Source organism: Ambystoma mexicanum, chromosome 1q, assembly GCF_040938575.1.
Source record: "Ambystoma mexicanum isolate Mex_15411 chromosome 1q, UKY_AmexF1_1, whole genome shotgun sequence".
In the NCBI taxonomy this organism is placed as follows: domain Eukaryota; kingdom Metazoa; phylum Chordata; class Amphibia; order Caudata; family Ambystomatidae; genus Ambystoma; species Ambystoma mexicanum.
The window spans coordinates 1,188,573,960-1,188,600,525 of NC_090922.1; the positions used below are offsets into that span (position 1 = coordinate 1,188,573,960).

The following is a 26,566-nucleotide window of genomic DNA, read 5'->3' on the forward strand; positions in this document are numbered from 1 at the left end:
AAGAGATAAAGAAATGTTGAGGGAAGACCAGCTGAGAACCCAAAGACAGTAGAAGGAAGAAGATAGGGGAGGGGCAGTTTGGAGGAGACCGAGTATAAGAAGTCTAGAGATAAGTTGGACTATGAGAAAAGAACTGTAGTATTCAACTATACCTGAGAGACTTACCTGAAATTACCTTCTCCTCAAGGCAGCCGAGTGAAAATTCAAGACGTATCCTTTTACTTATAGAGAAAGAAAAGTTAACGTTTAAAGTTAATAAAAGTCACTGGTTTTACTTGAAACAAAATACCCTATTTACAGTCTCCGAGTAGTCTTTTTCAATAGCCAGCATACCAGGTTACAAGGTCCCAGCAGAAGAACGAGATCTACCACCAACTCTTTGCTTGGAGAAGCGACTGACCCTGAGGGAGTTGGCGGATGAGCGAAGAGCTCGAGAAGGAATATATTTAGGAAGAGAGAGTTGAAGGTATTGAGGCCCCAGGCCCCAGAAGGCCTTATAGACAATGCAGAGGGTTTTGAACTTAATCCTCGCCGCCACTGGGAGCCAGTGCAGAGATTTCAGTCCTGGATAGATACGGTCCTTGGGCTTGAGGCCAAGGACAATCTCGCAGTCCTGTTTTGGATGAGTTGCAGAGGGAGGAGAGTAGAGGCAGGCAGATTTAGAAAGAGGCTGTTGCAATAGTCCAGCCTAGAGAGAACCAGAGCTCTGGAGACTGTAAGCTTCTGGGGGAAGGAGAGGAAAGGAAGAATACCTCTGAGGAGGTGTAGCTTAGAGACGTCAGAGATGTGAGGAGAGAAGGAGAGTGTGGAGTCGAAGATAGACCCAAGGTTTTTAGCCTCACAGGTGAGACAGGAAGAGGGCCAAGAGAGGCTGGCCAGGGAGGGACAGGAAAGGAGGGAGCAGGTTTGCTGATGAGGAGAATCTTGGTCTTACTGGCATTAAGGCAGAGATCATTGGCGGCACACCACTCCTGGATAGCAGACAGGCAGAGATCGGAGAAGAGATGGCAGAATGGAGCCTGAAAATGAGTTGTGTCATCCACATAGCACTGAAAGTTGGGGCAGAGAGCGGCAATGCGGTGGGCAAGAAGTGGCAGGTATTGGTTGAAAAGCCAGGGAGAGAGGTTAGACCCCTGCGGAACACAACAGGTAGAGATAGAGGAGAGGAAGAGCCCAAGTTGGACCTGAGAGGAAAGAAGTTAGCCAAGCCATAGCCTGATCAGTGATACCTAGGTTATCACAGAGACGGTTGAGCAGGATGGCATGGTTGACCGTGTCAAAGGCCAGAAGAGAGATCAAGTAAGATGAGGACACTGGGTGTTGGAATCAAGGTTGGAGAGCAGGTCTTCACGGGTCGTCAGGAGAGCAGTTTCAATGCTCCTGGCAGCTCTGAAGCCAGACTGATGGTCATGGAGATAACCAACAGATTCAGTGTGAAGATTAAGCTGGGAGATTTTTCCAGTAGTTTGCCCAGGAAAGGAGTGATGGAAATTGGGCGACAGTTAGCCGGGCAAGAGGGGTCGGCTGTGGGTTTCTTAAGAAGAGGGGTGAGCAAGGGAGTGCTTCAGGGGGGAAGGGAAGACTCCTGTGGCATAGGAGTGGTTACAGAAGTCAGCCAGAGCAGGGGCCAAGGTGGCAATGTGGTCCTTGATGGTTTTGGAAGAACAGGGGTGAAACTGTTTTGACAAGACTTTCATAGATCTAACTTGTCTAGAAACTTTGTCTGGGGAGAACAGGGGAAAGTCGGAGAAGGAGGGAGAAGAGGTTGCTGAAGAGAGGGGAGTAGAGGGAGGAGGAGGAGGAGGAGGATGAGGAGAGGAAGAGAGAGGGAGGACAGGATGTCCTGAGTTTTGGAGATGAAATGAGAGGCCTGGGTCGTGCAGACGGCCTTGGAGGGGACCGGAGAAGTAGAGACTGCAGCAGGATTAGCCATCTCCTTGCAGATTTTAAAGAGTTCGGCCGAGTTGTTAGATGCTGCAGAGACGCAGACTTGGATGTGGGCTCTCTTCTTGGTGCGGACAGAGAGCCGGTATTGCCTTTTGAGCAGGCGGCAGGCCAGTTTGTCAGAGGATATACTGGAAGTCTGCCATTTCCTCTCGGCCATCCTGCACTTGCGTTTAAGGGTGACGAGGTCCGAGTCATACCAAGATTTGCACTTGGCTTTGGGCTTCAAGCAGATCCTCATGACAGGGGCAAGAACATCGGGATTCTCGCATATAGCACAGTGGAGCATGGAGATGGCTGTGTGTCTGCCAAGAGGGCAGCAGGGGGGCAGAAAGTGGCAGCGAAAGCCTCAACTGACACACGCTTCATGGATTGGATAACCAAGAACTTAGGTGGCAGTGCTGGAGTTGGCTTGGCCTGAGGGGTGGAAAGGGTGAGCTGGGAGAAAAGCAGAACGTTTTCACTCCAGGAGAGAGGAGTGGTGAGAGGGATCGAAAGGGGAAGGTCTGAAGAGATCGGGCCAGAGGGTAGAATAGAGAGAATCATAGAGGTCGCGAAAGAGTCCAGAGGAAGGACAGGAAGCATCCAGGTGGATGTTAAAGTGGATGTTAAAGTCTCCAAGAAGGAGTTGAGTGGTTGAGGCTAGGAGGGAAGAGGAGAGATCCGCCCGCTCTGAGAGGAAGGATGAGATCTGACCTGGTGATGGTAGCTATAGTAAGGGAATGGCCAGGAGAGGGAGAGAGAGCCTGCAGACGAGGCATTCGAAAGATGAGTAGACCAGCGTAGGAATGACAGAGGCAGGAATCCACTCAGCGAAGATCAGGGCTACACCCTCTCCGGAAAGATTGGATCTGGGCGCGGAGAGTATCTTGTAGCCATCAGTTAGGAGAGTGTCAAAGCCCGTGACAGAGCTGGCCGCGAACCATCTATCTGTGAGACAGAGGACATCGAGGTCAAGTTCCTCCAGGAGGCGGCAGATGTCAGAGGGGTGTTTGACAGCTGAGAAAGAGTTTAGAGTGGCAATGTGGAGAAGGTTGCCATCCTTGAAAGACCTCCGGGTGGGATGGGGGGTGGTGTACAAATCAGAGGTACGCCCTACAGAGGTGTAGAAGGAGACCAAGGAGGGGGGGTGGAAGAGGAAGGAGGAGGGGGCAAGGTATCCAAGGAGGAGACAGCAGGGAGAGCCAAGGAAGCAGAGGAAGGGTGAGAAGAACAGCAGGAGAAGACAGTGAATTGATGAGGTGCAGCGAGCGCCTATCAAAGAGGAGAAGGTTGGCCTGAGGGCCTTGGACCAAGACGGTGCCATTCAGGTAAACATTAATTATGACCTTAGGAGGGGAAGGAGGCCAGGAGGGCCTCCCACTGGGTGCCACCATTAATGGGAGAAGAGGAGAAAGGAGAGAGCACAGAGAACATATGTAGAGTCCATAGGTCTGGCGCGGGAACGACAAAGAGAATGTTGGAGAGGGTTTGCCTGGAGGAGCCACTGGAATATGTATCAGCGATAAGGGAGGACTGGGTTGGAGACCAGGATGTCCTTTTTAAACTTCTCCCTACCAGATCTAGTGAGGAGAGCAGGATAGTCGATGGAGAAGCAGTTAGAAAAGATAGAAGAAACAGAGAGCCCCATAGAGTAGGTAGGGAGAGGAGACACGAGGAAAGGTGTGGGAGAGGGTGGGGCAGGGAGAACACTAGGGAAAGACACAGGACGGGGTGCAAGCAGACGAGACGGAGGGAGACGAGACAAGTAGACAATTGGACAAGACGACGGGAGCTTAGATAATGATGGAAAGGTTTGCTAGATTAATGCTATTCTAGGCGGCAAGGCGGAATGGATGCAGGGGTCGGAGGGAGGGGAGAACGGCGCTGAGAGCGCTAGGTAACAGCAAGTTTTAACGAATGAAAGGCCCAGGTGGGTCTCAGGCAGCGTTACCTCACCTGCTGCAGCACGCCAAAAGTGATATGATGCAGGGGACAGATATTCACACTTTTATGTAATGTAAACAGTATATAGGACTCTCTGTAATTGATAGAATGGAATACTATCAAATGCGACATTGAATAGCCAGCTCAGGGGGGGAAGGTAGCCACGGGGAGGGAACTCAAAGCGTTTGAAGAATTCATCACCTCACATGCAGGAAACAGACAGCTGGTGTCAAAGCTATATTCGATTCTGATGGAGGAGGACTCGGGCCAAACTTGGGGATATATGCATAGATGGGAAAAGACACTAGGCATTGGGAACATGTGTGGGCAAATATCCCTAAACTCACAAGGTCGATCCAGATTAGAGAAGCTTAGTATAAAATTATGGTCCACTATACCCTGGAGAAAGATGGAAGGTACAGTGTGCTGAAGTGTGGGTGCAGACTCTCGTGTTCGTTCTCTCAGAGGGGCGCCTAAGGAATATTTTTTTTATTATACCCTGGAGAGGTTGCACAAAATATACCCGGCAACCCCAGAAAAGTGCTGGAGGGGATGTGGTATGAGAGGGATTGGAGACACATCTGGTTGGAGTGCTCAGCCATGGTGGAATTCTGGGAGGATAAAGACAATGGTAGCCCTTGATGCAGTTCTGACATCAAGTGAATGGATGTTTGGTCTGTTCGAACCGTGGTTCCGCCTACCGTCTAGGGTGCATAGCAAAGCCTTCATGCTAAAGATAATAGTGGCATGGCTGGTTATAGCGAAATGTTGGAAACAAAAACGTCTGCGAGCAACAAGGGACTGGTTGTTTAAACTGTGGGATTTTATGGCACTGGAATGGATGATTAATAATCTGCGTGGGGGAAGCCTGTAAATTTCAACAAGACTGGGCAATAGTTTTGGACTTCCTTAAGTTGGACTTTGTATGCCAATGGTGCCCACACAATTTGAGAATATTGGACATTATGTAACTAAATGGAATCCCATATACTACCAGAGATGTGGAAAGAAACAAGATCACTGCTTTTGCCGGGGGAGTTAGGGAATAGCGAGTCGGGGGCGGGGGGTTAATGTTGTTTCACTTGAATGCCAATAAAAATACGTAAAAGAAAAAAACATTCAACAACTCAATAGCAGCGAATGCAGATGAGAGGTCACTGGAGGAAGGAAGGCGCAAGGATGATCCATCTTCGAAAATAGTGCACCCTCCTTTCAAGGGAACCTCTCGTAGGTCGGGCCTGACGGTAGTACATTGAGAAACAACAGTCAGGCAATCATGACTCTTCTTCAGGTAGCGTGGGTAACAACGAGGCAATATTAAGAGGGCCCACATGATCTAATGTGATGGAAGGATTGTTAAGAGTTTCCTCATAGCGCAGTAAACGATGCTGTGTAAGGTGTTGTCTTGCTGTGTAGCAATAAAGCGTGTAGGACCATAACAGGTAAGGGTGACCGTAAAACAATTGGAGCCATTTCTTTGGTGAGTAGCACGGATGCATGAACTGCTCTCAAACAAGCTGAAGAACCCTGGGCACTGTATCAAGAGATGACGAAAAATAAGCAATGAGGCATGACTTATGCCCATCGTCTTGTATGAATACTGCAGATGCTTCTCCGAGCGCTCATGTCGGTAAAGACCAAACATCTTTTCATATGACGACCAATCCAAAGCCAGGGCAGTACATAATGCAGTTTTCAATGCTTGAAAATCTTTCACTAAATTGGTGTCCAGACAATTTCATCCGTGGGGTCCCTCTAACATGCAATTTGCAAATTATGTTCCAAAATTGCATAATCCTTTTTTCACGCTTGACAATACAGTACTAAACCTAAAAACAACCTCAATTCAGCCTTCATGTGTGGTGGACACATGGTCATTATGACATTTACTCTGGACTGATCTAAGGCCCAGTGACCAGGCGTTAAGATGTGTCCCACGCATCTCACTTCAGAGTGACACAACTGCATTTTAGATGGAGCCACCATGTGACCCGAGTTTCCTAATTGAGTTAACAAATAATGAACATCCTTTTTTGCAGCTGTCTGATCAGGGGAGCAAAGTAATAAATCATCAATATGCTGAATGAGTGTGGAGTCTCCCGGGTAGCATAGATGCTGTTTCTGCATGTAAAATCCTCAAACATGGTAGGGGAGTATATGAACTCCTTGGGGGGGAGCCTAGTCCAATTCTGGTATTTCTTATACTCCCCCCCCCCCCCCCTTCTGCCCCTAGAATGAGAAGGCAAATAGTAACTGGGATTGGGGTGTAGTAGGTACTGAGGAAATTGCTGAGCATAAATCAGTGTTGCCCGTTGGAATTGCTGAGAGGACCATATGTGGGTTAGGGACCAGTGGAGCTATAGGGGCCACAATCTGATTAATCATCCTCGAGTCCTGAACTACCCTCCATCTTGCCTCTGTAGTTGCCCCTCCCTTCTGCACAGGAAAAATAGGGGTCTACCTTGTGTCAATAGGTCATGGTTAATAGGTTCAGCTCCTTGTCTTGCTTGAGGAGTAAGGGGTCTGGTAGGTCAGGAGGAGGATACAGACTATCATGTGCTGTGTTCAAATGTATTTTATTTAAATAATAAAGAAAATGCCTCACTAACCCTAATCTATGGGATGCCCTACCTAAAAAAATTAAACTAGGGTACTTGTCAGATGGGAAGTCCAAACTTAATAAGCCATCCTCTGTCAGAGCTGGCCTAAACTGGCCCTACCACTATTAATACAAAACAAAAGGCTAGGAGAATGACTCCCTTCTCGGGGAATGCTTTTCAGCACAAGTCTCTTCAATAGGATATCTTCAAATAGTTTTGCTCTATTCCCCGTAATAGCTCCTTCAGTTATTTCAATGGATCTTCCCAGACCGTTGGTTTTTTATTCCCCCAGTTTCTCCAAATACTTTTCTTCTTCTCAGGATGTGTAAACAAAGTCTTTGATTCTTATTCCTTTCACAATCTTGCCAACACAGTAGTACGTATCATGTATTCCGAAGTAGTTACTATAATTTGACCACTCACTGAGACGAGTTTATCTGCCCCCTGGATGATCTTCACCCTTCATATACTTTTGCTAATCACTGGGATGATGGTGCAGGGTCCCATAGTGATCTTCACTCTCAATATATTTTTGACACTTACTGAGACAGGTATGCAGGGTCCCCGAGTGATCTTCACTCTTTACACCTTGCTTCATGGGTCTCCCGCTCTCCACTGTACCTGTATTGAAGGGGTTCTGCGTCACTGGGTTGGCGTTCTTTCTCTTACGCGTGGTCGGTAAGGATGATCCTCCGGTTTTTGCTGTCCCTCTTCTGGTTTCTCCTTCGGTTCTATTCCTCGCCACCACCTTCCTCCTTTGAGCTGTTGTTTGGATACTCTACCCATGAACAGACCTCCTCGCTTCTGTTAGTGGTCTATTGCCCACCCAACACACCAATAGCAGGGCTCTTCTTCACTGGCCCCTCTTGAGCGTCCCTTCAGGGACTCTTGTGGGTTTGCTCCGCTCTGGACGAGCAGCGTGCTGCTGTCCCTTCTTCTCTGTATCTGCTTTCTGACAAGCAAGGCAGCGTCTCCATTGGTTTGCCAGCCTCCTTGATCCAGCCGGTTTGAAACTCCCGGGTCTCACTTCCTTTTTCTCTCGGTCCTGCTGTTTTTATGACGTACTGCTGGGGCTTCCCTGATTTCTAAGGAATGTTCTGCATTTGTGTTTGGGCCTTATTCATCATGCCTCCTGTTGGCCTCTTTGTGTCAGTATTTGACAGACAAGCACTCTTCATTATTCTCATGGTCTTATTCTTCGCAGTACGAGGTTGATGTTCTTCTGGTATTACATTAAAATAATACAAGTAACAGGAATTTAGTTGTCTGTCAGTTAATACTGTTGTACTGGCTTTTGGGGGATAGTAATAAGGGAGTTTGTTATGGGAAATGAGTCCTTATTTCGAAGAGGGTATTCTCCCCCTTTGATGTCCCGCTTACCACCACTCCTAGGAGGAATGTTCCGTAGCGGACTCGCCTACCTAGCCTCAGAGGAAGGGACTCCCCCCTTGGGGGAAGTGAATGAATCCCTTGATTCATCACAGGGGTTATTGCTTCACTTTAGGGAAGGTGACATCCTCTTGTAATGGTAGAACTACTGGGTCAAAGGAAGTAATGAGCCCTGCATTGTTTGAGCCAGTGGCCCTGAATTGTTTTGGAACATCCTGAAACCAATCTGACAAAAGTGTTGGTGAAGTTGCAAGTACTTCAGTGTGTGTGGCTAGAGTATATGCTTCTACTGCTGTGGGTAGATCTACTGCCAATGCAGGATTTTAAGGTAGATTAATGTATGAGCCGTGTGGTCTGCAGTAGATACGCCCATGGCGGTGAGGCAGTCTATAGCCAAAATATCTCTTGGGGGGGGGGGGAGGGTGGTTGGGGGGAGTAGTTGGGCTGAGCAGTTGGGCTGAGCAGGAATGCCTGTGTGGTAGTGGGGGGCCCCAGGGTTAATGATGTTTGAGTGCGTTAAAGGGAGGCATGCAGTAACACCTTCCACTCCCATGGTAACTCCAACTTTTCCAGAATGTGGTAGGGGAAGGTTTTGTGCTTTTAGGGTGCTTTTTGAAGCTCCTCTACCTACTAGGAGGATTGTGTGGCAGCCCTGTATTCTAGCTGGAAGTGAAGGATTGGAGGTGTCCAATTTGAATATGGCTGCAATAACGCATGGTCCTGGGGCGTCTTCATGGCAAAATGAGAAATCTAAGCATCCAGTTGGGAGTGGCTTGTGGATTTAATTGGCTTGTCCGATATTGGGATTGCATATAGCAAATTCTTGTTATCATAGGGGGTCCTTGAGGTTGCTGTGTAAGCGACCGAGAGCCTTATTCGAACATCCATATGCATTTAGAGGAACTTGTGGCACGTATGGGGTAAACTGGGTGGGACATTCTGCTGTCCAGTGTCCAAAACCTTGGCAATAGTGGCATTGAGAAACCTGTGGGGGCTGATATGGGGGTTTGAAACGGAATGGGGCCCCATTTCTCTGAGGTCTGCTGCCCCCGTGTACCCCCACCCACCGTTGCCTCTTGTACACCTAGTCCTGCAGGGGCTTGTTTTTGCAGTCAGTCAAACTTAGTTAATTGCAGTGTGAACAGCTTTTCAGTCTTCTGATCTTTCTTATCTAAATGCAAACTATACCTATGCACTACCACTGGCATTATTTCTGACGCGTCTTTACATTTTCAATCAACTCCTTTTTCAACATCACTTTTAATAGCCGAGAGAAGGCCAGCAACAAAATACTGTGTTACTAACTTTGGAGCTGCGTGGGTGACATTATATGTATTATGCCTGAAAGATACCACCTTTGACCAATCTGTGGTAGCTTTTGCTAATTCCTTTACCGCCTTTAATAGCTCAACCTCGTTTCTGCACAATTTCCTCTGTTTAATCTGAACTTCGTGCCATCCTCATTTCCTTACAATGGATCTTTAAACGGATCTTTGTGCAGTTTCTCTGGTGTAAGTATCTGTTTAAGCAAGCCGGCGAAATCAGCAGTAGTGGGATTATGGGAATCTATGATGCTTTCTAGTTGCCGTATAAACTTCTTGGGGTTGGTGCGAAGTGGGGAGGAAAGCGTCCTGCAAGGAGCGTATTTGATCCGGTTCCAAGCTACGTGGTATGGTACAGTGTGGAACCGCTTGGGTGCTGGTATTATCCTGACTGGGTAGGTATGTGCTCCCAGGTCTGCCTCTTTGAGAGGTGGTATGTCTTCTAATATAACTGGTGGTGGACCTAACCCCTCATCTTTCTCCAATTCACTTAGTAAAGTATTGTGTGATAATAACTCATTCTCTTTATTAATAGTTTTTACCCACATATGATGCTGTTTCCCTTAAGTCTCCTTCAAATCCATGATAGGTACGTAATATTCCTTCCCTTTACTTTTCCTGATGTGCCTCAAGTCTTGAGGAGACATTACGGAGGGGAGACAGTCCAATCCGGGTTGTCTAAGTGATTCTGTATTCTTTGTACTGCACATGGCACCCATGCAGAAGTGCTGGGAAATTGAAGGGCATTTGTGTCGGGCGCGATGCGCCAGTTGAATAGGTATGTGGTGTAGGTATGGACTGGAGTGGTACTGGGGCTGAGATGAGTGCCTGGTTTTGTAATGTCGTCCGAGGAAAATAGATAGGCTGAGGATCATCGTCATTGTTACGGGCACTAATGGGTGTGAGGACAGCGTAAAGCCATGCTCATTTATTGTCAACATTATCTCCAATTTAACCTTTTCTTCCCTGTGCTCTTGCAAGAGTGATTCTGCTTCATGTGATGCTTCTTTTTCCCAGATTGCAAAGGCTGACTACTCCTTTGGGTGAGCTTTATATCTGTTAGAGTCCTGTAGGACACAGACAGAATTTAATTTTCCCTGGTCAAACTAACATAATTGTGGAAATTTTTTGATACCCTGTCTGGCAGTGGTTTTTTAATGCCACTTAGGAACACATTTAACTGATTCTGCACCTGATTCAGAAAGGCTGTCTCAATCTTACCCGCAGGCATGTCAGCTGGGTACTGAACATAGTGTATATGTGAATAGGTATTATCCATTATTTTAGTTAAAGGAATACACTGGCAAAAATTGCCCCAGAGAAAACAAGGGAAACGGGTAGCCACCACGGCCCAGAGACGATAAAAGGGGAGGGGAAGCATCAACGCACCAGAGACAACATGATGACAAATCTATAAAACCCTAAACATCTAATAACTGAAAAACTTCTCCTTTCAAAACCCGGGTATCCCATTCAGATATGAGAGTATATGCGTTATTTGTTTAGAGGATGGCAGGGTTTAAAATGGCACATGCAACAGCAGCGGGGGGGAAGCGGCTGAATACATATGCAGCCAGTCGGACCATATTCGGAAATATCCCCGAGTCCACAAGGCACCAAACTGTTAAAACCAATTCTTCCCATCTCAGACTCTTGTATCTTGATTGGCATTTGGGAGGGGTGGCAAAGCAAAATAAATTATCCCAACACACCATCTGGTTTCAGGATTATGTGGAAATGTTTGTCCCATCTGTCTTTTATTCATCAAAACCGCAAACACAAAATATGCAAGAGCAAGCAAGAATGTGTACACAATTCATCACAATGTTCTCTTTTCTTTGATCATTTACATGTCTGGACACAGCTTTAAAGATGAGATCCATCAATCGTTGCGTGCAATTTATCATCTAGTGGAAAGTTGAATGGCCTTGCTTCCCAGGACAGAACATAAGCTCTGCTCGTTGACGTTGAGAATACTACCTGCCTTATCTCCATGCTGGCAAACGAGATCTGGCAGTAGTCCACAAGCGACCTCGCTTGATTTACTCCCCCAGAGCTCATTATGTGAAATGTGCACATTCATTCCCAGCATGAATACTTTTTCTAATGTAAGAGTATTTCTCCAGCTTTAGAAGCAAGCTAAAATGGTTGAAGCTATGCTATAATGCTAAATACAAAATGGCACCTGACTGCTGCACTCCATTTGAAGCACATACCATGTTGGCTTCTGAAATTAAGGTGAAATACTTTGCTTGTGTGACTTTAAAATAAACATTACAGTGACATAAGCTGGGTTGTCTTTATATAGTAGGCAACATTCACACTTATGAATTCAGTAATGGGCCTCTGATAGAAAAGTAGTTTTCAGCTTGTGCTGCTGTTAATTGAGAATTGTGCAGAACTCTGGGTACTTGGTATATGAATAAATCCGCATTTCCCATGCCACTCGCTCTGATTATGGTAGTCTCTATCTTCCTTTATTTTTTCCCTTACAGAATCAAACGCATCAACTGACTTGGTGTGTGCCAAAAAAAGGTTTAGTACAACCTGGCGTTAAGTGTGTACTAGCCTTCTCTGGTAGTGATGCTGTTTCTAAGTGCGTCTAACATTCGACCCTAAGGGAACTGATACATATTTTCACAATCTGGTTAAATTGGTGACCTGGGATAACATCTTTTTAATAATCGTTTAACATTTAAGTACTTGACTACTTCTCCTAAAACTGCACTTAACTAAAAGGTACAAACCAGAATGTAACATGTACTTTCAGGGTCCTGTCCAAACCACTCAAGGCTAAATTACTTGCTGAGGGATTGATAGATTTGTGAAGCTACTTTCGTCCTGCAGATAGATTATTCTCTTAAGTCTAAAGATCGAACTCCGGATAGATAATATTTTTGGCATGGCAGGAATAGCAGAGCAATATACTGATGCATCCATAGTTGGTATTGTACTTTCTGATCATGCGCCTCTCCTCAAATGGGGACTTTGAAGGGTTGGTGGAGCCCGTGGGAGTTGGAGATTAGAAGATTACATTTTAATTGATAAGGGCAATAGAGATTTACTTAAGGCTTAGTTTGGGGTCATGCAAGAGTGCTCCACAGAGGAAGGCATCACAGGTAATACGTGGGATGGTTTTAAGACACACATTTGGAGGAAATACGGTTGAAATCGCAAGATCTCTGGGTGAAATGCATAAAAAGACTTAATTGAGACTAGAGGTCCCGATATGGAGTTGAAATATAAAAAAGTCTAAGCTTTTACAGGACACCAGGAAGCTTTTAGCATTGAGGGGCAGTTGCAGATCTGTCTTTCCAAAATCATAGCAACCTGGATTTTAGCTGGATCCAAGCTGGATTTTAGGCTTCAGCAGTGTTTCTAAGAAGATAGGAATATATCAGGTAATAGCCTATTAAGACAATTGAAAGCGAAGTAGCAGAAATCATGTATGCATTCCCTGAAGTGACTGTATGGCTTTTGACTATGATAAAGGGAGAAGCATTGGGATTCCATGTAAGTTCATTTCTTGCTTATCTGGAGTAGGAATAGGGTTGTCTGATCAGATTTGTATCCTGTAGATTCCTGTGATAGATATTTTGTATCCAGTATTTGAAAATAAATGAATTTGGTTATAAATGAAAGTACATACATATATTAATAACTGGTAAAGACTCCAATTCTTTTGGACTGGTCTCGCTAGTATTCAACTCTAATTGAACTCCTTACAGTCAGTCATGAAAGAATGAGATTTTGTTTAGACACACTCAGGTTCACATGTCTCATCAGGTTATGAATAGATTTCTGCAGTGGATACATTAGTTCACAAATGCCTTAATGGCTACCTTAGATTTGCTTTACACCCTTGTCCGCTCCATGTTTTTCGGTTATGTGTTTTGCCCTCTTTTCTGCTGGGAGGTATTTTTCATGCATTCATCTCACTTTCTACGAAGTAGCCATTTACTTAGTTCTAAAACGTACACTTAAAGTTTTGATTGATGAATTCTTCATCCTAGGAGTACCCTTCAATGGAGAATATTTATCTTCTTGCACTGACATGGTGAATAGCTGGTAGACGTGTACAAGTTTGCTTAAGATTTAAGCAGTATCTAGACTTTAATTTGTATTTATATATTTTAGATACTACTGATAACAATGATGGAACTGCTTTAACAGCCATGACCCTCCCAAGCGAGTCCACTATCAACCTGCATGCTCTTACTACACTGAAAGCATTGGAATATAGGTATGTGCAATTCATTTATTTATACATTAATGTAATGTCTGATAAGCTATTGTTATTGGATAGAATATATTGATTTATGTTACCTTAAAATGTGAACATGTGGAAAGTATCGAATCAATTATGTGTCTATTATATTGTGGTCATCATTAATAAAAAATATTGTAATATCGATCATATGGTTTACAGTGCTTTGAATTGTAGTCCAGTTCTTCAAATATCAAGCAACCTAGTGTGTCATGATACTCTAGTACAGTCTTACTGATGCGTGACGAAACCTGGGAATTCGTCTCCTTTCCCACAATGGCGAGCCACCCTCTTGAAACTAGCATCCCTAGGGGGCAGGCAGTCTCTAGTTAGAGATCTGTGTTACTCTCCCTTGTCCCAAGAAACTGACCACATTATTGTTTGTAACCTTCATGATCACCTCAGCTGTGTACACAAACGGCTGATGTTGTTTCTTTAAGCTACCATTCACATCTAAAAAGAGACCGTAAACTGATACACCCCCTTGTTGTGGGGAACATAAAATAAAACTCCATCAGACTTGAGGAAGAAGAGTAGAGCTGCCTGTGGAGCAGCAGACATCTGGAAACCTCCCACTGTGAGGTGTGGCAAGAGAGGAGAACCACACGCCCAGCATGCTGAATCCCGATGCAGACAAACTTGTGGCATGCGTGGAAGTCCTGCTTGAGATGGACTGTAGAGGCCTCATCCTGGAGAGCCTTGAGAGGAGGACGATGCCTGAGTGGGAATGAACAGCCAAAACGAGGAAAAGATGCGAGACCCCAGAGAACAGCATTGGGAAGGGAGCAAATGCTCCAAACCACACGGAACCCAAGGTAGAAAGTAGAGCAGAGAAGCCGTATTGCACTCCTGGAAGGCCTGGCCGGAGGAGCACTGCCCAGAAGCAGAAAGTATACAGTCGCTCCAGTGAACCAAGTGGTGGGGAGAAAGGCCCAGGAGACCTCAAGGGGGTGTGAAAGTCTGACCCCAACGCAGATGGAAGCCAGAGCCCAGGGGGTGGTCAGCGACTGACCCCCCAAAGGGGGGGTCAAAGATGACAAACCAAAAGGCGGGGTGAGGAACCTATAAGCCCAGGGAGGGGTAAAAATCAAGAGATACGGGGGCGTGGCCAGCCGAGGACACCGAAGGATGTCTCCTTGGTGAGCTCTGGGACTCCTTCCCCGTCCTAATGCCCTAAAACACCCTAAAATACGCTAAATACCCAGGAAGGCGGCTCTGCTGGTTCCCGTGAGTGTCAGGCGTGCCTGGCACAGCAGGCGGCCCCGGAAAACTGCTTACCGAGGAGAAAATTGCCAAAGACTCAAGGGCCCTGTAGCTCTCAAGATGGCGGGCGCAATGTGCGGAGAAGCCCCGGGGCTCGTCAGCCTCGTCAGCCTGCCTCCGGAGTAATGGAGAGCTGACCTGTGCTCTAACTGTGGCACCCTTGTAAGTAGACGACAAGGTGTCCCGCCGGGGGGCATTGTCACTCGGAGACGAGTGTCGGCGAGCGGGGTGTCTCTGCCCCTCCCCCATCGCCCGGCTTGGCGGGGGCCACTGCGTTGGAGTGAAGCGGGACGGGAGCCCATTAAGCGGAGTTCCCTGAGGAGGCGAGTGCGTGTGCCGGAGGAGGCGGTGAGGGGTGCAGCGTTCCTGTGAACGTCCGCTGGAGGAAGAGGTGAGCTGTCTGCCGGGCCCACGCACGCCGTGTGGGCTGATCCGGCCGGGGACCTGGCGCGGATCTGAGGGCTGGGCCGCCTGTCCCCCCCCCCCCTCCACCCCCACCTGGCTGGGAGTTCATGCATGGGGAGGAGGCGAGGGGCAGAGACCTGCTGACTGAAGTGCCCTGAAGGGGCGGGCGGCACGGCCCGGAGCGCGTACACTGGAAGAAAGGCGAGGTGTGCAGCGCTCTGGTGTCTGCCCTACCATTCCTCAGCACCGTTTATAAATGCATCACCAACAAAGCGCCTAGCTACCTCAACAACGCTATCAAGAAAAAAATATCCTGTAGGACACTGAGATCTAATAAACTGGCCCTCTTGGAAGTTCCTCAATACAAATACAGTAGAGCAGGAGGAAGCAGCTTCAAAGTCTTAGCCCCATCGCACTGGAACGCACTACCCATTAGTATCAAAAATGAGGACTCCCTACTAAAATTCATAAAAGCACTGAAAACTTGGTTATTTAACAAATATTAACCTCAACTAGTCCTACTCCACCTTAGTACTAGAATGCCTCTGGTTTACCACCTTTCTTTGAACCTAAACAGTAAATGTAGTCCCTACGGCTGGCATGTACCTCTAGATCTGCAACTAGTGTTTTAATCAAAATGTGACCTGCTACCGTGACCATTTGTAACTTAGTATAAGAAATATGATCACATGATTTATTTGTAATTCAGTATAAAATATGTACTATGTGATGGTAACTATAACCCTGTATAAAAATGCTATAATTTATTGAAATTTTCGCTCTGATACCCGCGGGTCTGGGCGAGTAACAAATGTAATAAATAAATTTTAAAAATTACGGTTAGAGCCTTAGCAGCCGGAGGGGTGAAGCGGCGAGGAAGACAAGAGGTGAGGAGACTTACTACAGCGGAAAGCCCTGCAGATTTGTACGCTGTAGGGCAGGGAAGCGGTGGCAACTGTGCTGTGTTGTGGCTGGAGTGAGGGGAGCCCCGAGGCATACAGAGATCTTTCCTCCTGGACTAGTGCTGCTGGAGCCGAGGGGTCGGGGTGGAGACAACCTGAAGAGAGGGCCTAGGTTGCCCCAAATATCCTGAAAGGGACGCCTTGTGTGGGTGGTGCCCCCTTGCCCCCCGCTGCAACAACACTCGGTAGCCCACAAGGGGGACACGACTGGAGGTCCCCAGGGTGGGATGGACCTAACCCCGGGGAACAGCGTTCAGCTACACCGGAGTGGAGAAGTGGAGCTCGCGGATCCCATATAGCTCAGATAACAGGCATTATGGGGCTAGAACCAGCACTGAAGTGGTGGAGCACCTCCCTTATACATAAGGACAGCGTGGACCCTGGGCGACCCACCCTATCTACCACTGGTGGCAGAATGTCTAAGCAGGCGGGAAAGCCCAAAGGTTCGGGATCCGGAGATATTAAATCCATGATGCAGTCCGCGGAGGCTCAGAAGCGCAATCAACTACAGGCGCAGGCTCAGATCCACTCGCCCCCTTCGGGGATCTTGGAGGATCGCGAAGATCCACCGATTCGCAGATCGGACTTATTGGCAATGTTACAGGAGCTGAAGAAGGACATCAAGGATAGCGCCACTGACTTGGCCAAGTCTATTGTTGATCTTAATAAGGGAATAGTGGTGGTTGAAAGGAGGGTTGACGAGATGGAGACAACAGTAGCTGAACACAGCCATGAGCATGCAGAGCTAGCACAAAGGGTCCGGACCCTTGAACAGCAAATGGAGCGGGTCCAGGACAGACAGGAGGATGCAGAAAATAGATCTCGGCGGAATAACATATGTATCCGGGGGATTCCGAAATCTGTCCCCGATGGAGACCTGCACCAATATGTGACAGAGTTGTTCCGTCACGTCCTGGGTCCAGATACCGAGAGGGACATTGTCCTGGACCAGACTCATAGGGTCTATTCATCGCTCCAGCTAAAGAAAAACTTGATCCCGGATGTTTTAACCCGAGTGCATATGTTTCAGCTGAAAGAGCTCATCATGCGAGCCGCACGGGAGAAAGAACCTATACATTTCCGCTCTACGCCTATTCTTCTGTTTCAAGATCTTTCCCAAGCCACCTTGAACAAGTGGAAACGGCTGCGGGTCGTCACGGACTGGCTACGGACAAGGAAGGTTCGCTATCATTGGGAGTTTCCGACTGGTTTGCGCTTCGAGTGGAAGGGACAAAGGCATACGATCACAAAAGAGGAGGACATGGATGAGCTCATGGGAGAGCCGGAAGGCAGTGAGGGCAAGGACCAAGCAAGTTCCCCGCAGAGGAGTGAGGGAAGAGAAGACCCTGCAGTAAAGGAACAATGGAAATCAGTGCGCTCCCGCCAAAGAGGTAACAGGAGGGATCCTAGGGCTGGGGACCCGGTCTGAGCGGGAGGGGTGATGCTGCCCCGCAAACTGGTTGGAGCACTTTATATTGATCACTGGAAGAGCAGTGTTTTGATTCTAAACGCCTTGAGGGTATTGGAGATCTGAGCAGTGGTTGTATAAGCTTGTAAAAGGGGCGGGGAGCCTTAGCAAAATTCCTTGGGGACCTGCATTTAATAGAAACGTGGCGGTTCTTTCACCCCCTGGAGAGTGTACACCCACTACTCCGCAGTACACAGGGGGCATTCTAGAATCGATATGGTCTTGATTTCAGATTCCCTGGTTCCGCAGGTCACGGGCTTGGATATTGGGGTGCGGTGCCTCTCAGATCATGCCCCGGTTTCCCTAAGGATGGAGCCTTTTACCCCACAGCTGCCAACTCATAGGCCTTGGCGCTTAAATTAGGTAATTTTAAAAGATCTAGCCCTGAGAGCAGACATAGAGCGAGTCCTGAGGGACTATTTTCAAGACAATGTTATACGGGAGGTGGATTGGGCTACAATTCGGGATGCAAGTAAAGCGGTGGTACGGGGCGAGTTCATAGCGCATACAGTGGGATATGTTAAAAGAAAAGAGGGTGTGAGGCGGGAGTTGGAAGCCAAGATCAGGGAAGCAGAGGTGGAGTAGAACAAAGGCTCACAAAGAACCTGGAGGGACTTGAGAAAGGCCAGTGCCGCGCTAGAAACTTTACTTGCGGACGAATCTGCACAACTTCTTTTACGGACTAAGCAATCATATTATATACATGGGGACAAAGCCAATCGTTTTCTAGCGGCTAAATTGAGGTGGCAGAAAGCCCAGAATCATATTGTACAGCTTAGAGACTGGGATGGGAACCTGGTAAGGGGAGAGAAGGAACTGGAAGGGTTTATGCTATCCTACTATACTAACATCCTAAAGGGGGAGAATCTAGAAAAGGAAGCACAGGCTGCCTTCTTGGACCAGGTAACTCTGCCACAACTCAGTGAGGCAGGCAGATTAATGCTGGAAGAACCCATATCAGTGGAAGAAGTGGGGGAGGCAATAGGGGCATTAAAGGGTCATAAATCTCCAGGCCCGGACGGGTTAAGTAACGCGTACTATAAAACATTCAGACCGATCTTGGTAGGCCCCCTAACAAACTTATTCAATTTTATCAGGGACTCAGGGCGGAATCTCAGGGGATATGGGCCCAGCCACCACGGTCCTCCTGCTAAAGCCGGATAGGGACCCCTTTGATTGCGCCAGTTATCGCCCCATCTCACTATTGAACGGGGATGCAAAAATCTACTCCACTGTATTGGCCCGTAGATTAGCAAGAATACTCCCAAAAATAATACACCCGGACCAGGCAGGCTTTGTGAAAGGGCGGCACACATATGACAATATACGCAGGGCCATAGATACGATAGAGTGGGGGCGGAGGACTTGAAAGAGGTTCTCGGTGTTAGCATTAGATGCCTCCAAGGATTTTGGCAGCTTGCACTGGGGATACCTGCAACTCGCCCTTGAGAGATTTGGGTGCGGCCCAGCATTTATACGCATGGTGATGGCCAACTTTGCGAACCCGTCAACACGGCTGTTGATCAACGGACGGCTCACAGACAGCATTCTTATCCGCAGGGGCACGAGGCAGGGCTGCCCATTGTCCCCATTGATCTTTGCCATGGCCATGGAGCCGCTGGCGCAACAAATCCAGGCTGACCAGGGTATCCGAGGGGTGAGGCAGGGAGGATTGGTCCTCAGAAGGTGGCCCTCTATGCAGATGATATCCTTTTGTTTACAAAAGACACAGCAAATTCCCCTCCCTAGCTCTATAGAGTTGCTGGATAAATTTGCTAAAGTTTCGGGGTTTCACTTTAACTACCCTAAATCTAAGGCACTCAATATTACAGAGGCTACTGAACAGGAGAATCGATATCCTTTGAAATGGGAACAGAAAGCTATAAAATACCTAGGTGTCCATTTGACCCCCACCTACGATAGGTTATATGGGGCTAATATCCAGGTCCTTTTGAACTCCTTGTCGCAAGATCTCAAACGATGGGATTTACAGGAATTGTCATGGCTAGCACGTATAACAGCGGTCAAGATGAACCTGCTTCCCAGGTTCCTATACGTGACTGGTGCCCTGCCGATACGCATACCAAACCCAGCAATTAAAAGGTTGCAGGAAGAGGTAATGTCCTTCATTTGGAAGGGAAAGAAACCAAGGGTTCCCAAGAAAGTCGTATTCAGACCGCAAGTTCTGGGGGCTTGGGGGTTCCGGAATTTCGCAGGTACTTATGGGCAGCACAGTTGGCCCCCATGTTGCAATGGTCACCTAGGGACAATCAAAAAAGATGGGTGATCTTGGAGAAAGCAGCATCAAAGATGCAGCTGGAACATTTGGGCTTCCTCGCATGCCGACATAGAGATAAAGGGGGCACACTACTGGGGTCTTCCAAGGCCACCCTGTGGTATTGGGGACAAAGCACTATGGGGGAATAAGGTGTGGGTGGGGGGGAGGCCCGCTTACCCCGGTAGCTCATAACCCAGATTTTACGCCAGGTCTGCAGCAGAATTTCTGGAAGGAGTGGGGAGGGAAGGAACGGGCTCTGGTATTGGGGGATCTGTACTCGGAGGGTGAGCCGTTGACCTTCGAAGGTTGTAAAGCTAAATTCCAGATACCGGAGACGGAACGCTTTCATTACATCCAACTCCGACACTGGATCACCAACGGGAAGGTACAAGAGAGAGCTGTAAGAGCTACCACAGGGTTGGAGCTTACAGTACAAGAGGGAAAGGATGAGAAAGGGGTGTCAAGACTGTATCTGCTGATGGGGGTGGGGGGGAGCGTACCCGGAGGAAATCCTTCCATATATGCAAAAATATGCTGAGGACGTGGGTGGACCTATTTCGGAGGAGTCATGGGGCCGCATATGGCATCGCACTGCCAAGGGCTCTAAATGTACATCAATTAAAGAGTACAAGCTCTGCCTTCGTTGGTACATGACCCCACAACGAATGCATTCCATCAACTCAGACTATTCCATCCTCTGTTGGAGGGGCTGTGGACAACCCAGGGATTTAATTCATATGTGGTGGAGGTGCCCGATGGTAGAGACCTATTGGAAGGAGGTCCTAAATCATATAAAAGATATAACCGAGACCCAATTGCCATTTGACCCGGTGGTCGTCTTGTTGGGCGATGCAGTGCAGGGGAGCTACGCCAACTCTGGAAGCAGGGATGGCCTCATTACTCACATGCTCAGCACAGCAAGAATTACCATAGCACAGGCATGGAAGAATAAATAAGGACCTGTGGTGGCCGCATGGTGGGTAAGACTCTGGGGGGTGATGGCCATGGAGAAAGTGACAGCAATTGCCGATGGCTCCTACTCGAAATATATTAACACCTGGGCACCATTACATGAATTTATGGACGACAGGGATCAAATGTACTTTAAACCTAGGTTGCTTCGCAATGTCTCTATCCTATAACTGGGGACACCTGAGTGGCGAGAAGATCTGGGGTTGGAGGGTTCTCCCGGGTGATTGATTGTAGACGCTATATTCCACACAAATGTTGAAGTGTTATTGAAGCAGGGGGGGGGGGGGGAGTTTGGAGGAGGGCGGTCCAGCAAATTGCACCCCAGATGGGGGTAGTTGGCGGGAAGGATGCTGGCGACATTGTTTGATATTCTTTTTGATATATGATCATTTGTAATCCATTCTGCTGAAAAATAACCACAGTTGATTAAAAAAAAAAAATAAAAAAAAATAAGAGTTACATATTTGGCGAGAGTACAGCAAGATTTCTGGCCGAGTAACCTGGGGAAAGACTCCACAGACTGAACGCAGACCTGAGATTGTGACAGAGTGTCTGTAAATCACAAGGATAAGAGACTGACCAGAGACTCATCCCAAAGAAGTAACTATAAGCAAAACTTGCTATCTTGACTGGAACTTTGCAAGAAGCCCCTTGTCATTTGAGCCAGCCATATTATGGTACGGTCAGAACCCAATCAGGCTTGATTTGTTGGGCAAAAGCCCTTATTGTACCTTTGTTAAGAGGTGGGTTATTTTCTTTGTGGTAGGGACAGAGTCAGACTAAAATAGGTTTCTGGACGGCAGACTTGAGTTATTCATCCTGACAAGCAATCTTTTTAGACTTCTTTTCTTTAGATTAGGGCCAAGAGATTTAGGGACAACTTAGGTTTTGAGAATTTCAAAATTAAGAAACCTTTAAGCAAGATGACATCTTGTCCGTCTCTTGATTCCGACTTAACAAGCTGCACTCAAAGGCAAACAAATTGACTTTCTCGCTTATACCAAGTCTTGTGCAGAGCTCATGTAAACTCATGCCCCTTCATGTAAATTCATGCTCCTGGCCTGGATCTTTTGGCCTCAAATCCCCTTCATGTAAACTCATGCTCCTGGATCTTTTGGCCTCAAATCCTTTTCGTCATCCTTTTTGTTCTTTCTCTATCCCAAACAGATGTGTTTTACAATTGTTTTATCTCCCTTGCATCCATTTGTTATGCTCATTTCTATCATAATGCACTCTTTCCTGATCTTCCCTTTTTCTTTCTGTTTTTCCTCATTCTGCTTTATCCTTGTCTACCTTCCCTGTACTCATGGAATGATGCTGTTTATGTATTTATATACTATACATTGATTGGTTTTTAACCAGGAAACATTTCACTCTAAAACATCAAATACAATCTTAGCAATACAATTTTCTATCAATTTCATAATACAGTTCCAGAATTCAGCAACTGAAAGAATATACATTTGCTTGCCAAGCATTAGTGTAGACCAAAATTAATTTGAAGATAAATTACTTTGTTTTTATAGTTATTGATTAAAATCATGGCTACGGACTTCCTTTAAAGCATTCGCTGTTGAGATGTTTAAGCATTTCACTTGCATTTAATTTTGTACAGAAACATGTACGGTCCGACCCACAACATTAATATGCTGTGCCAACAACAGCCATAGCCCAGGACCCAGGAAGCCCTCCAGGCAGTTTTCGTTGGAGGCCACGCCGCCTCCTCTATTTTCCTCCCGCCTCCCCCCGCAGGGTGAAGTTGCAGGGCAAGGGCGCGGGAGTTGCCGTCCGCAGGGAGTATGCGGCTGGCAGGCCTTCGATGACTGTGTAGCCCTCAGAATCTGCATATGTGATAAGTGGATCCACCAAGCACCCAAGCAGCATTTCGGGACAGGTGAGAGCACAGCTGGACGACATTGGGCTGTTTTTATTTTTTTAAATTACTTGTAGAAACAATAAGGAATCAAGGCAAATGGAAACTTTTGTGCCGACATGAATACTCTGCCACGTTTTGTGACCCCAAATAAAAATTGACTTGTGCAGTGTTTCTGAGCATATTACTATTTCCTCAAAAAAGGGCCTTTTGGAAATTTCCTATTCAGCTTCAAGACGGCTACCCTCATCCCCTCTGTTATACGTACTACATCGAACAAACTATGGTGCCATTCCCCAAACACAAATAGCTGTCTGTGAAAAGGAAAATTGGTGTCGGCCCCTCATCCTCCGTGTTATGTACTACCAAAACCAGTTTGCTTAACTCAATTGAAAACCAGAGGGATCCTACACCCTCAGTAGTGAGATAAACCAACGTTTATGTTCATCTAAAGTACCATTTACAAAATGTTGAGCCCCTTATGTATACTCACACGCCTGTGTTTTCCCACGAGTCACCCCAGTTATCCTGGACAATTGGGAAGTGCTGACCTTTATCCCTGCACTGTCTTATCAGGCCTTCCACCAGTACCCCCGATTCAGTGCCTGTTGCGTCTGTTGGGTTTCCTGCTGTTATACCCCCTGACCAATGCAGACCTAAGTGGCACCATCCATTGGCTATCTCCCATGCAACTCTAGATAGCAAGGAGGGTCTCATGCCACCAGAGCCGACCAATCCTGACAAGCCCTCAGGTTTCTTTGAACATGACCAGGGTCCGCAGGGCATTAAGAATGAGTCGCCACTGGCCAGAGACATTTGCCTTATCGACAACGATGGGAGGGCGGCAGGCAGCTGTGCTGGTTTGGATAATGGGATGCTTAAGCCACTTTTATCCCGCAAGCAATTGGCAGAATGTTCACCTATTCAGTCTGGCGAGGGGAACTTACCACACAGAGTGCCAGTGCAGCTCTGGTCTCGCTGAACTTCTAAAGAAAGTGGTCCTTTTATTAGTGGATGCTGTTGGCAAAGGTTTGAACAAAGGGGATTCACTGCATCATGAATAGTTTGGAAAAAAGGTTTCAAACACTCTGGTGGAACCTGGCTCGACCCTGTCTGAAATTCGCCTCATGAACCGCTGTGGCACCAAATCTAATGAGGGTGGGAGGGGGACGATTATCGGGAATAAACCAAGCATTAGCCCTTTAACTCCAACTGTAGACAAAAGGTTGCCATTTAAAACTGCCACAACTAGCTGCATTTGCCAAAGGAGTGTTCAAGAATCAACCCCTCGCCCCTTATCGCCCCAGATGACTTATTCACAGATGGACCAGGAACAGAGGTTACAAATTGTACCTGAGAAGGTGAAGACCTGAATAGGTCACACCCACTAGATTTCCCATGTAAAACCTGAAAGGCTAATTGCTCCTCGGATATCCAAGGGGACTGTAGATTTGCACAGGGGACTGTAGGCGAGGCATGGTATCACAAGCAGAGACTGACACAATGGGCACAATTTGTAAAACCTTTATTTAAATGATTGGAAAACTCCTATTCTGCCCTATAACTAAATTGGGAGTTGTCTCAACCATTAAATAATAAATAACGCAGTCCTAGTGGAGTCTGTCAAATCAAAATGGCCTATACTAACAAAAACTGAATGTCTGCCCTGTCTCTTGTAGAAAAGGTGTGAAAAAGACAACTGTCTACAAAATGAAAAATCGGTGTTCAAATGATAATGTGTCTGAAACAGCTCTCCTCCCCACGTTAGGCTGCACGGAGTAAGGCGATCCTTGTGGGCAGGATGACACACTCTGGCTCGGTTTTCAACACAATATATCTAGTTCAAAAAGCCATGGATCGAGGCCTACCTAGCCTTCCATGCTAGAAACTTTCTCTTTCTTCCAAAATATAATGTCTTATCCAAAACGTTCCCAAAAGATCCCCCTCTGCCGGGCTCAGACTCTACACCACACAGTTCTTTTTAGATCTCCCTCTGTTGGGCTCAGATCTCCTACAATAAAGTTCAACACAAGTTGCAAGGGGGGAATCCCTTCCTCAAGCTTATTTCTCTTCGGGTCTCCTTCTGTCGGGCTCGGACCCCTTTCGGATGTCAGACTTTTGAATGTGCGTGGCTTATTTTGTCAGACCACTACAGACCACTACAGGACCACTTGAACTTCCTTTTACTTTTATTGTTAATTTATTGTTCATTTGCTTTCTCACTTTAGACAAAGTTCCCTTCACAGACTCTTTTGAGTGGGTTACTCTTTTTCACCGGACCACTCCGTTACTTAGTATCGCTGATTTTCCAGCTGTTCTTTATATCAAAGTTCATTAACAGGTCTGCCTTTCTTCACGTCTCATCCACAGGCGTGCAGCCTCCGATCTGGCTGCCCTTAAACGCAAGTGCAGAGCAGCAGAACGGAAATGGGGATCTTCAGGTGCACCCTCTGACAAACTGGCCTGCCGCCTTCAAAGGCAATATAGACTCTGCATCTGCTGCAAGAAAAGTCTACAGTCAAGCCTGCATCTCAGCGGCATCTAACAACACTGCCAAACTTTTCAAAGTCTGCAAGCTACTGGCCACCCCTACTGCAGCGACATACTTTACTGCTTGGCCCTGGCTGCACATTTCACCACCAACACACAGGACATCCTGCCCTCTCTTTTGCTCCCCCTCCTGCACCAACATCTCTTGGGCCACCCACACCCCTCCCCTCTTCTCCCTCTCCTTCTCTCCTCCCTCTCCCACCTGATGAGGTCTCGGTCATGATTCCTGCCCCTCATGTCCCCAGCCCTCCAAGATGTCAGGCTGGAGCCAGGCCACAATCGCCTACATGGCCCTCCAGGGCCTCTCCATCCCTCCAAAGACCCACCTGGAGTCAGACTTGGTGCTTGTGTCACCAGACTCACTCACTCCCATAGGATAACATTGGGGATTGGACTTGTAGTGCATTGATGGGGAAAAGATGGATGCCCCCACATATTTCGGTTCCCTGAACTGCAAGTGCAGTCTAGTCTTTTGGGTGTGGTTCAGCCCAGAGGCACCTGGGATACCCATAGACTATTTAAGCCACGCTCAGGCTGAGACAAATGCTGTCTGTTTTCTGCACCTGCAGCGTGACACTCAGTGTGTTCTGCGCTCAGCTCCTGCAAGAACAAGAACACCGTTAGGAACAGCCTTACCTTGCGGCGCTTCTGCCCATCATTCATCGCTCATTCTGTTCTGCGGGCATCTTCGGCGGTGTCATTCCCATCCCGGCACGCCGCTTCCTAAGGAAAAGGGAAAAGAACAGAAATAGCCATTAGTAAGCATTCAGCAAATCTTCGCTTATTTTTAAATGTCGAGCTTCAAACGCTTACCTGAATCCCAGCCGCTCTGGGGGAACTGTGTCTCCGGAACTTCTCATCCATCTGCAAGAGGGAAAAGACACTCCAGGTTAGCGTGGAAACATCTAGAGGCGTCGCATACTGCACTTACTCACCGCATTTCTTCTTCATAACCGGCATCCAGGCTGAAAACGTCGCAGCGCCTAAAAGACACAGAAAAAGAACTCAGTTCAATACAAATACGAAAGGGTTGCATCGCGCATCGCGCTATCACTCACCTTCAGCGCTACTCATCTCAGCAGCACGTCGCCATCCCCAGACGCCGGCCATCATCTAAGGAAGGAAAGGAACGAAGTTAGATAACTGTTCAAAAGACTCATTATACTTACCTGTCAGACTCTTGCCAGTGAAGTAATTAGGCAGCAACGAGCCCACATCAATCAACGCGCCCCTGCGCTTGAAGCAGGATGGAGAGCACACTTTCCAAGAAAACAAGGTGAGCTGTGGATCAAAGGGAAGGGTTGGACCCCGGGGAAGTAGTTGTTCAAGCCCACAGAGACAATAGGG

The 26,566-nt window shown here is 47.2% G+C and overlaps 1 protein-coding gene across 1 annotated transcript in view; it reads left to right on the top strand.

The window, feature by feature from the left end:
• The window catches only part of LRRC40 (leucine rich repeat containing 40), a 1,512,829-nt gene that overhangs the window by 1,125,671 nt on the left and 360,592 nt on the right, over positions 1–26,566 (top strand). The window contains exon 10 of the mRNA XM_069641925.1: positions 13,319–13,424. Within this exon, the coding sequence (XP_069498026.1) occupies positions 13,319–13,424 (106 nt within the window). The remainder of the gene's footprint in view (positions 1–13,318; positions 13,425–26,566) is intronic.